An 11951-nucleotide genomic window follows, 5' to 3' on the forward strand; every position below is an offset into this window, starting at 1 on the left:
AGCCAGAAGTGTCTCCTCCTGGACCCCTTCACACATTGGGACCACGCCCTTCAACGCCCACCATGGCACCCCCCAATCTGCTATAGTGACAGCTGTGAATTTCCGATTTTTGTGCTTAAAATCACAGAGCAAATGGAAACCAGTCACAGGGCTTAAAGGGAGTAAATCCTGATGGGATGGAACAGGGCCAGGGGTCCTTCCAGCACAGCACACAGTGCTGAGCCCCAGGTAGGGGCGGGGCCCACCAGCTGTCACTCATCTCAGCCTCACAGGCCCAGTGAGTGCAGCCCAGGGGGAGGGAACGGGGCCCATGGATGGGGAGAGGCCTTCCCTTCCTCCTGGGCCCAGGGTGTCAGCAAGGGAATAAGCAGAAGCCACAGGTCACAGGCTGAGCTGAACAGGCAGCTGCTGGAGAGCTCACCCCCTGGCAGACCTGAGGGGTTTTTGTCTCACTTCCCCACAGGCCTGCAGCACTGTGGGACCCCTGATACTATTCTCATATGATAAGCAGTAATAATCGGCCTCGTCCTCAGCCTGCAGCCCGGTGATGGTCAGGGAGGCAGAGCTGCCAGACTTGGAGCCAGAGAATCGATCTGGGACCCCTGATTCTCTATCACTATTATAATAGATGAGGAGTTTAGGAGCCTTTCCTGGGAGCTGCTGGTACCAGGACACATAGTTATCCCCAATGTTGGTGCTGCTTCCAGTGCAGGAGATGGTGACCCTCTCGCCCGGGGACCCCGACACTGAGGATGGCTGAGTCAGCACAGACTGGGCCCAGGATCCTGCAAGAGGGGGAGACACAGAGATGCTGAGTCTGGGTCTAGAGACAAGAGGAGGAAGCAGGGCCCATGTGTCTTCCCAAGGCCCCTTCCCCGTCCCCTTATCCAGTCACCTGTGCAGTGAGCCAGGAGGGTGAGGAGGAGAGGGGCCCAGGCCATGGTGGAGGTCATCCCTGAGTCCTGCTCCTGAGGCCCCACAGCTGAAGCAGAGCTCCCCACACCTCTCCCTTCCCCTCTTCATGGTCTGCGGGAAGGAGGGCCCACTCATGCAAATGAGGACCCCCTGGTTTTGATCCCTCCCTGGCCCTTGGTCTGGTCCCTGTGCCTGAGGATGGCAGGGTGAGCGCCGGGGTGGGGGCGGGGGTGGGGCTGTGTGGGGCCCAGGGGGTGGCAAGGTCACAGCTGTGAGCACTGAGCTCAGGGCACCAGGCTGGGCCAGGGAACAGGTTGCAGCTCTGATGAGCCCAGCCCTTCAGCAGCAGCCCCTGAGCGCCCCCTGGTGCCCAGGCCTGGATGCACCACTGTGTCCCCTGCTGACTGAGCCCATGAGGGACAGGTCCTGCCTCCCCAGCTCTGTGCACTGACCCCCTGGCTCAGGGCGTCCAGGTGCCCCCTGAGGTGGCCTCCTCATCCCCTCAGGACACTCTCTCTGCCTCCTCCGGGGAGTGTGGGCCCGTCTCCCTGGCTGTTCATGGTCAGAGCTGAGCTGGTGTCACTTAGGGAACTTTCCTCCCAGGATCAGGTCCAGAGCAGCGACCTTCCCTAGGAGGTGAGTTCCCTAGTTTTCAGGGCAGTTTTATATTTTTATGTGATTCCTCCCCTGTTAGAAATTAGTCACTCTCTTCCAGCACACAAATACTATTCTCTCAATGTCCTTCCCTTTTGTCCAGTAGATTATACATATTGCGTTTCTGCACATGCTTTTCGGTCCAGCTTTACCTAGTAACCGGCATCCCCATTGATAGGGAAATTGAATATAATATTTCCCACTCGTCTGTTTTCTGTCCATAGGAGAGTCTGGTGTCTGATTGTCTGACTGAGACTCACTGTGACCCCAGCTCCCTGGGCACAGAAGGGGAAGGGACAGTGACAGCACCACCGGGACCAGGGCCTTGTGAGGGGGGGGGACACTAAGCAATGATTCAAGGGGACCTGGGGGAGCACTTTTGGGGATGGAAGCAGAAGGAGATGCACCGTAGGGTGTGGGGGTCAGAGGTTGAGTGCGGGGCCTCAGGGCCTGTCCTCCCCTGAGGAAGGGCGGGCAAGGCAGAGGCTCCAAGGAGAGGGCCTGGGGAATAGTCATGGTGGCCGGAACTACACAAGGAATGATGCCTCTTCAAACAAACAAACCAACCAGGTACTTCCTCCTTCTGACTCCCTGCAGAGAGCTTCCCCCCTGTTTCCCCTGTTTTGTTTTTGGTTCTATAATTGCCCTCGGGCTGTGTCCACAGAGTCTATTGAATCCTGGGTGTCTCTTCCTCCCTTTGGACTCAGAAGCGTGTGCTGCTCCTCCATGGACTGTGGGGTCGCTGTCCTCATACATCCGCCCAGAGCCCCCTCCTCTGAGCCGCCCCAGGGTTGGTGTCCGTAGATTCTCTTTTCTCCTTCAGGCTTTTAACTTCCTGGTTCCTGACATAACGAGGGGGAATTTTTACAGAATCCAGACATTTTGAAGATGATGTGAGAAGCCTCTGGGCCCTTGCCCTCTTCCTTCTTTAAAAATATGTTTTTACTGATTCAGAGAGGAAGGGAGAGGGAGAGAGAGATTGAAACATTTATGATGAGAGAGCATATTGAGCGACTGCCTCCTGCACGCCCCCTACTGAGGATGGAGCATTGAACCCGGGCATGTGCCTTGATCAGAATCAAATCCGGACCCTTCAGTCTGGAGGCTGAGGCTCTACCCACTGAGCCCAACCGGCCAGGACTCTCAGTCGTGTCTTTGCAATCGGGTCCGGGGTGAGCTGGTCCTGCAGGAGAGGAGGGCAGATGCCCCTCAGCTGCCCCCGGGCTGGCAGCTCCTTGTGGCCGCGGGTTTATGAAGTCACATGACAGGGATAGGCAGCCTCCTCCTCAGGCCACAGACCAGGGCTGGTCACAGGGCCCAGTGCACCAGCCAGGAGAACGGGAAGAGGGCTGACCCCAGACTGTCAATCACCTCTGTCCTAGGTCACAAGGTCCGGTAGGTGCTCTGCCTGGGAGCGTGGGGACCGTTGCTATGGGAACAGTCAGTGTGTCTGCTGACCCAGGTTCAGGAGAAGGTGACCTGGGATCTGGGCTCATCAACAGCTTCCCAGGGGGAGTGACAGGCACCTGTTGGGAAGGTCCTGCTCCCCATGGCCCACAGCCACCCACACCCTGGGGGGTAGGAAAGCCCCGGTGGGTGAGAGGAGAGGACACAGTCAGAGCCTGTGGCTCAGGGAACCCCACTCACGGGAGCCCCATGGGCCTGAGTGGCCTCAGCTGTGAGAGCGTCTCCCCCATAGACCCAGGCGCCCGCATCCTTCCTGGAGCAGCTCAGCATCCAGCCACCGTCCAGCTCGCTCACCCTGTCGAGACCCAAAGAAGGTTCCTGGGCCCAGGCCACCCATTTCCCTCCGACAGCCCCTCTCCCCAATGGCACTGAAGGTCAGGGTCCCAGCAGAGGTGACGGCCAGCCCTGTGCCTGGGCTTCCTCCCGGGCCTGAGGCTCCCCAGCCCCTCGCAGCTGAGAACCTGGTCCGTGTGCACAGGGCTGGGCAGGAGCCTTGGGCGAGGAGCCCGGGGACTGAGGGGTCACTGCTCTGACCTCTGGGTGCGGAGTCCGTGCTCAGGGGACGGGCCGCCTGCTGGGAGGGTCCTGGGCACTGGGAGCAGTTTCCAGAGCTGTTCCCTTATTTCAAATCAGAAACAGCCATCGCACGGACCTGGGCTTCTTACCCACGGAGGACAGGCCACCTTTCAGGGACATAATGACCATTGAGTTTTGGTGTTGGCTCAGATACATGGGATACAACATGGAAAGTGACCCATTATAAACCAGAAGGTACTTCCCTGTGTAGTTTGCACATGGAAGTTATGTTAACAGGTTCAGAGTTTAAACGAAGGCTCTGGGGAGGCCGAGGTTTTTGTCCCACTTCCCCATCTGTGTGTGTCACTGTGGGAACCACTACTGGTCCAGATCACACAGTAATAGTCGGCCTCATCCTCAGGCTGCAGCCCCGAGATGGTCAGGAGCCCCGCATTGGCCGAGGCGTCTTTGGATCCAGAGAAGCGGCTGGGCACCCCGGAGCCCAAACTTGTACTTGAGGAGAAGTACAGGAGAAACCGGGGAGGGCTCCCTGGCTTCTGCTGGTACCAGTATATGGTATAGCTGCCAACACTGATATCACTCCTCAGGGTGCAGGTGAGTCTGGCTGTGGCTCCCGGAGATGCAGAGAGGGAGGGCGGCTGAGTCAGCACAGGCTGGGAGAGGGACCCTGCAGACACAGACACTTGTCAGTGATGGGCAGGGACCAGGGGACCTTTCCCAGGAGACTGAGCAGGAAGGGAAGAAGCCTGGTCCCAGGCCTGTCCCTACCTGTGCAGTGAGAGAGGAGCGCGAGGAGCAGAGGAGTCCAGGCCATGGTGCTCACAGCCCTGAGCCCACAGTGGGGCTGGGCTGCCCAGGCCTCCTTTTCTCCCCCACCCTCTGCCAGAGGAGGGGCTGCCATGCAAATGGGAGTCCCTCCAGGGACTGGCCAGCCCCTCCCTGGGCCCTGGGGCTGGAGCTCAGCTCACACCCCAGACTGACGGGCATGGAGGTGGGCTCACCCCTTGGGGGCCCTGGGAGGAAGCACCTGCTGAGACCACACAGAGGGACCTGACCAGAGGATGTGGCTGCTGCTTTCCCCTCAGGGAGCACAGAGCATGGCCATGGGGCTCCTGTCAGTAAATGGTCCTCACTGAGCAGCTTGCATGACCTCAGGGCAGTCCCACAGTGCCACCTGCTGGTCACATGTGCAAAAATAAAAAACACTAAGATTTCTAACCTTAATTTAAACACTAGAGGACCAGTGCATGAAATTCATGCAAGGGAAGGGTCCCTAGGCCTTGCTGGTGATCAGGGCCGATCAGGTTTCCCGCCTTCCCACCTCCTCCTTCCCTCACTCCCTCAGCACCCCACCACTGCTCCCCCGCCATGTTCCGCACCGCCCTATGGTGGTCATCTCACGTCATAGCGAGCAATCACGCTCAGGTCTCCAGGTCGAACTCCCGAAGGGACACTTTGCTTATTAGCCTTTTGTATAGATAGATAGATAACATGCTTACTTTCCTTAAAAGTCACTAGTGTGGATGCATCAATGATGAAATAACTAAGAGACCAATGTTCTTATAAAACAGAAAATGCTGAGGGACGACTTCACGGAACGGGAAAGGCACAGTTTCACAGGCCCTGTCACAGGTCAGCAGATCAAATGGTTCCGATTCATTTTCACCCAAATTTCTCTAAAACATTTAACAAGATGTAACCTGTCCTGGTTGGTTTTAAAGCCGTTATCACAGCGACAAATGCTCCTGGAAATGATAGAAAACTAAAAATGACGGACATCATGCTAGATGTGGACACAGATGTCCTAAGTAACATGTCAGTACAGAGGTTCCAGGTCAGGATGAGCTGATGGGCTATGACCAAGGAGCCAGCAGCCGGCACAGGAGCCGCAGGTCCTGCTGAAGAGAACGGTCGCCTGCTCCCCAGGGCTTCTTGAGAGACCAGGGACACCCCACGGTGGAAACCAGAGAGGCCTCTCACAGCAGACTCACAGCTTCACGTCTCGGGTGACCAGCCCTGGGGGCCAAGTGAGGAAGCAGAGACCCAGCTTCCGATGGTCACGATGGTCACACGGACAATGAGCCTTTGGGCCACAGATTCAGGCAGTTTTCAGGCAGTTTTCGCTGAAACCAATGGAGGCTGGAGGGGAATTAAATCACTCACAGGAGATGGCGGGGGGGGGGGGCGGGGGCCTACAGCAGCAGGAAGAAGGGTGCTTCATGTCCTTTGAAGATCTAGGTATTAAAAACCTCCAAACCACCCATTCTTCTTCTTTAAGATATATGTTTATTGATTTCAGAGAGGAAGGGAGAAGGAGAGAGAGAGGATATTCAATGATGAGAGAGAATCATGGATCAGCTGCCTCTTGCACACCCCCCACTGGGGATGGAGCCCACAACCCAGACATGTATCCTGCCTGACCAGGAATTGAACCGTTCATCAGTCGATGCTCAACCACTGAGCCACGCCTTTTTAATCAGGCCACTTATTGGAGGACATCCCGCCACTCACAGCTGTCACAGACTCCAGGCACCGACTCCTGGCTGCTCTCAGTCTAGGGCAGTGGTTCTCAACCTTGGCTGCACATTAGAATCACCTGGGAATCTTGTTAAAATCCTGATTTCTGGGCCTCATCCTCCGGAAATTCTGTTTCTTTGTTACTTATGATGAGGCCTAGAAATCAGGATTTTAACAAGATTCCCAGGTGATTCGAATCTGCAGCCAAGGTGAGAACCGCAGTGGGGCCTGGACTTACGAGTTTAATTAGTTCCGAGACAGAGCTCCTTAAGGAGCTTGTTAAGAAGCTCATTAGCTCAAATTACTTTGTCAACTCAAAGCAAAAAATCGGCAGAGAGACAGCTGGTACCTCAAAAAACTCATTAGTCGGGACACTCGTAAGTCAAGCCCCACTGCACTTCTAGGGTAGGGGTCGGCAAACTGCGGCTCCCGAGCCACATGCGGCTCTTTGGCCCCTTGAGTGTGGCTCTTCCATAAAACAGGGCCTTCTGCACATGGGCCACGAAGTTTTAATCTCACGTACCACTGCACGTGCATGCACGCACGTGGTATTTTGTGGAAGAGCCACACTAAAGGGGACAAAGAGCCGCTTGTGGCTCCCGAGCCGCAGTTTGCTGACCACTGGTCTAGGCGGTTAATGAAGCTGCTATAGACTTCCACCTGCTGGTTTTTTGGAAACAGAAGATTCAGATTTATTTCAATTTATTTTTAATTGAGATGTAATTGACATTAATTAGTGTCAGGTGTACGACATAATGACGCTGTGAGGTGTAAACTGCAAAACCATCCCAGAATACGTCTCCTTGACCTCTGCCATCAGACGTGGCTACAAGTTTTGCTATTTCTTGTGCTGAGAACAGTTAAGATCCAGTCTCTCAGCTGCTTTCACAGACACAGTGTGACAGCGCCCCCTGCCGGGTCCCCATGCTGTCCACACTCCCAGAGCCAGGTAGTCACAGACTGAAGTGTCTCCTCCTGGACCCCTTCACCCACTGGGACCACCCCCTTCAGCGCCCACCATGGCACCCCCCAATCTGCTATAGTGACAGCTGTGAATGGCCGATTTTTGTGCTTAAAATCACAGAGCAAATAGAAACAGGTCGCACGGCTTAAAGGGAATAAATCCTGATGGGATGGAACAGGGCCAGGGGTCCTTCCAGCACAGCACACAGTGCTGAGCCCCAGCGGGGGCGGGGCCAACCAGCTGTCACTCATTTCAGCCTCAAAGGCCCAAGAGTGCAGCCCAGGGGGAGGGAACAGGCCCCTCTGGTGGGGAGAGGCCTTCCCTTCCTCCAGGACCCTGAGCCTGGGAAAGCGCTGCTCTGAGTGACATGGAGGCCAGAGGGGAGGGAGGACCGTTCACCCCCAGGCAGGGTCCCGGATGAACCAGGGCCCAGGGCAGTGATGGGGAACCTACGACACGCCTGTCAGAGGTGACACGCGAACTTAGTTTTTTGGTTGATTTTTCTTTGTTAAATGGCATTTAAATATATAAAATAAATATCAAAAATATAAGTCTTTGTTTTACTATGGTTGCAAATATCAAAAAATTTCTATATGTGACACGGCACCAGAGTTAAGTTAGGGTTTTTCAAAATGCTGACACGCCAAGCTCAAAAGGATCGCCATCATGGGCCTAGAGCGTCAGCGAGGGAATAAGCAGAAGCCACAGGTCACAGGCTGAGCTGAACAGGCAGCTGCTGGAGAGCTCACCCCCTCGCAGACCAGAGGGGTTTTTGTCTCACTTCCCCACAGGCCTGCAGCACTGTGGGACCGTTGATACTGCTGTCGTATGACTCGCAGTAATAGTCGGCCTCATCCTCAGCCTGCAGCCCCGTGATGGTCAGGGAGGCTGAGCTGCCAGACTTGGAGCCAGAGAATCGGTCCGGAATCCCTGAGGGTCGTTTGCTACTCTCATAGATGAGGGGTTTGGGGGCCTTTCCTGGGAGCTGCTGGTGCCAAGACACATGGTAACTCCCAATGTTGGAGCTGCTTCCAGTGCAGGAGATGGTGACCCTCTCGCCCGGGGACCCCGACACTGAGGATGGCTGAGTCAGCACAGACTGGGCCCAGGATCCTGCAAGAGGGGGAGACACAGAGATGGTGAGTTTGGGTGTAGAGACAAGAGGAGGAAGCAGGGCCCATGTGTCTTCCCAAGGCCCCTTCCCCGTCCCCTTATCCAGTCACCTGTGCAGTGAGCCAGGAGGGTGAGGAGGAGAGGGGCCCAGGCCATGGTGGAGGTCATCCCTGAGTCCTGCCTCCTGAGGCCCCACAGCTGAAGCAGAGCTCCCCACACCTCTCTTCTCCTCTCTTCATAGTCTGCAGGAGGGAGGGTCCTGTTATGCAAATGAGACCCCATCTATCTGATCCCTCCCTGGGCCCTGGGCAGGGCCCTCTGCCTGAGGATGGCCATTGGTGTGGGCGGGGGAGGGGCTGTGTGGGCCCAGGTTTGGGGAGGTCACAGCTGACAGCCCTGAGCAGATGGTCCTGGGCTTTGTCAGGGGCTGGTCCCAGCTCTGAGCACCCAGATCCTCAGGAGCAAACCCCCAGCGCCCTCTAGTGTCCAGGCCCAGACACACCATTGAGTGACATGGGGACCAGAACCCATGAGAGGACACCTCTGCCTTCCCCCTGCTCTGTCCACTGTCCCTGCCCCAGGGTCAGGCCAGGGTCCCCTCTATGGCCTCCCCTCACCTCAGGGCACCTTCAGTCTCTACTCGGCGTCCTCAGGGGGAGTCTGACCACAGCTCCCTGGGCTGGTCCGTGGTCAGGACTCAAGTGGCGGCTCCTGCACCAACTCTTAGACCAGGGTCAGGGCTCAGGTCAGGGCCAGAGCAGGGACAGCCCGTGGGGGCGCGTCCCCTTCTGTGCGGGACTCAGGTTCTGTCTTGTGTGGGATTCACTCCTGGTGGCAGGAGGCCTCCTTCCCGTGGACCCAGGGCCCCGAGGAGAAAGGGGCCCTTCCCCAGGGCTGGGCAGGGGGGGGAGGAAGCCCTCGTGGGCTGTCCTCGTCCGGGGTCAGGGGTCACTGTTATTTTCTGTCCATATTTCCTCCTCCTGACACCATCGTTCTCCATGAGCCGTGGGCTGTGCTCACTCCTGGGATCTGTTCTCAACGCACAGTCAGATGTTGGCATTTAGCTGAGAGGAAAAGGGGAACATGCAGGACGTGCTGAGCAAAACTGCGGTTAAAGTTTCTAATTGCTGTGCTAGGGCTTCATTTAATAACTTTACATATTAGTCACCACTCAGCCACCTTCACATGCCGAAAAGTGATTGTGGGTGAAAGAGACTTAAAGGAAGAGTGAAAAATAAAGGCACTTGGGAGGCAGGGGCAGCATGGCTGCTGAGAGGTGGGCGTGGCTCCTGATGGGTGGGCTTGGCTGCTGTGAGCTGGGCGGGGCAGGTGTGGCTGGCCTGGGTTAGGGGGCAGATGCTCACCACCCTTGGCCATGGCTCCCTGCCCTGGGGTGAGAGGTGGGTGTGGCACAGCCTGGGGCCCTTCCCACTGGCCCACGCCACCCTCACCCACTGTCCCTGGGCCGGCATGATGCACGCTGGCCACCATGTGCCGTGACCGCCTCTTGGGGACCTGGCTGTGGCTGGTGCCGCCGCCCTGGACGTGGACGGAGCAGAGCAGGCTGGTCCGGAGGCTGCAGAGACCATGGCCTCCCCGACCAGCTGGCTGAGGCCCCAGCAGCCGCCCCCCTCAGCCTCAGGTCAGCTCCTCTGACCCGGGTTCAGGGGCCCATCCTGTCCCTGTGGGACCTTCCCAGGGACCCGGGAACCAGCCCTCCCCACACCTGGTCACGGGCCAGCTGTGTGCAGACTCCACGGAGGCCCTGAGCCACATCTCCTCTCGGAGCCAGCGCTGCCGACCCTGACCCTGGGGCCGGCCTGACCCTGAGGACACCGCCCTGAGGCCCGGGAACAGGCCTGCCAGCTCGGAGCCACAGAAAAGGCCCAGCTGCAGCCCCATGAGCCACACAGCCCCTGCTGACCGCGATCAGAGATGCGATCCCATCAGCCCTTGGGAGTCAGAGCCAAGTGACCTCCTGGCTCCTGGGCATAAAGGGGGCCAAGGCAGCTGCTCCTTCAAATGCATAAATGCCCGCGGGGTTGGGGGTCCTGAGGGATCATCACATAGGACAGCAGCCTCGGGCTCCAATAAAGGGCCCTCAGGGACCCAGGAAATGGAGGTGCCTGAATACTCTGACCAAGAATTCAGAGTCAGCCTCTTCAAGATGAGGAAGGAGATAAAAAGATTCCGGATAAATAAACAATATCAGAACAAACAACAAAAACTCAGAACTTCAACTACAAAATACCATGCACCCCGCTTCCCCCTAAAAAGACGACAGAAAGTCCCTGGACATCAAGAGCGCAGAGCTGCCCAGGGGCTCAGAGACGCCCATGTGACACAGCTCACGCCCTTTCCCTGAGGCTCACAGGCTCCCCTCGGTCAAGGCCTGAGGCCAGCAGCTCCCCACCCTCCAGGAGGTGCTCACACTTCATGTGCAAACAGGAGGGCCCTGCTCACACTCCCCATCCACCGGGAGACCCTCCGCGTCCTCAGTGACCTTTTCCGTGACACAGTCAGGCTCTGTCACTGTGAGGTTCCATGGACGGACAGAGCCGGGTGTCACTGAGCTGTCATTACCGTGTCCTGTTCACAATCCCATTGCCCCTGAGGGAAGGCTTTGGGTTCACATCCACAGATTCTTCTTCTACTGAAATCTGTTCACACTCAATCTAGAGTTTCTCTCTCCCAAACTTTGTTCCTTAGAATCTCACTGTGAATCACATCACCTTCTTCAATATATTTTATTGATGTCAGAGAGGAAGGGAGAGGGAAAGAGAGAGATAGACAGAGACATCAGTGGTGAGAGAGAATCATGGATGGACTGCCTCCTGCCCACCCCAACCTGGGGATGGAGCCCACAACCCAGGCATGTCCACGGACGAGAAATCAAACCATGACCTCTTTTTTTTTTTAATTAAATCTTTATTGTTCAGATTACATTTGTTCCTCTTTTCCCCCCCCATAACTCGCCTCCTCCCAGTTCCCGCCCCACCCTCCGTCCTCACTCCCCACCCACTGTCCTCATCCATATGTGCACGATTTTTGTCCAGTCTCTTCCCGCATCTCCCATTCCCCTTTCCCCCCCAAGAATAGTCAGTCCATCCCCTTTCTATGTCCCTGATTCATTATAATCACCAGTTCATTCTGTACATCAGATTATTTATTCACTTGATTCTTAGATTCACTTGTTGATAGATGCATGTTTGTTGTTCACAATTTGTATCTTTACCTTTTTCTTCTTCCTCTTCTTAAAGGATACCGTTCAGCATTTCGTATAATACTGGTTTAGTGGTGATGAACTCCTTTAGCTTTTCCTTATCTGTGAAGCTCTTTATCTGACCTTCAGTTCTGAATGATAGCTTTGCTGGATAAAGTAATCTTGGTTGTAGGTTCTTGGTATTCATCACTTTGAATATTTCTTGCCATTCCCTTCTGGCCTGCAAAGTTTCTGTTGAGAAATCAGCTGACAGTCATATGGGTATTCCCTTGTAGGTAATTGAGTCTCTTTCTCTTGCTGCTTTTAAGATTCTCTCTTTGTCTTTTGCTCTTGGCATTTAAATTATGATGTGTCTTGGTGTGGTCCTCTTTGGATTCCTTTTGTTTGGGGTTCTCTGCGCTTCTTGGACCTGTAAGTCCATTTCTTTCACCAGGTGGGGGAAGTTTTCTGCCATTATTTCTTCAAATAGGTTTTCAATATCTTGCTGTCTCTCATCTTCTGGCACCCCTATAATTCTGATATTAGTGCGCTTGAAGCTGTCCCAGAGGCTCCTTACACTAT

The 11951-nt window shown here is 55.7% G+C and overlaps 3 gene segments (V, D, J or C); all 3 read right to left on the reverse strand.

The window, feature by feature from the left end:
* Nucleotides 1-453: 453 nt before the first annotated feature.
* Nucleotides 454-941, reverse strand: LOC102420132 (the record flags this gene model as incomplete). The annotated part of the segment is given in 2 exon segments: nucleotides 454-785; nucleotides 896-941. Coding segments are annotated over 2 exon segments (378 nt in total), but the record flags the coding sequence as incomplete, so codon positions are not given.
* Nucleotides 942-7799: 6858 nt separating this feature from the next.
* On the reverse strand, nucleotides 7800-8338 carry LOC102420446. The segment is given in 2 exon segments: nucleotides 7800-8167; nucleotides 8278-8338. Coding segments are annotated over 2 exon segments (426 nt in total).
* Nucleotides 8339-9213: 875 nt separating this feature from the next.
* The window catches only part of LOC102420763, a 4832-nt gene continuing 2094 nt past the window's right edge, over nucleotides 9214-11951 (reverse strand). Inside the window, 1 exon segment of the V gene segment in view lies at nucleotides 9214-9231. Coding sequence covers nucleotides 9214-9231 — 18 coding nt within the window.

Source organism: Myotis lucifugus, unplaced genomic scaffold, assembly GCF_000147115.1.
Source record: "Myotis lucifugus unplaced genomic scaffold, Myoluc2.0 scaffold_2316, whole genome shotgun sequence".
Classification (NCBI taxonomy): Eukaryota; Metazoa; Chordata; class Mammalia; order Chiroptera; family Vespertilionidae; genus Myotis; species Myotis lucifugus.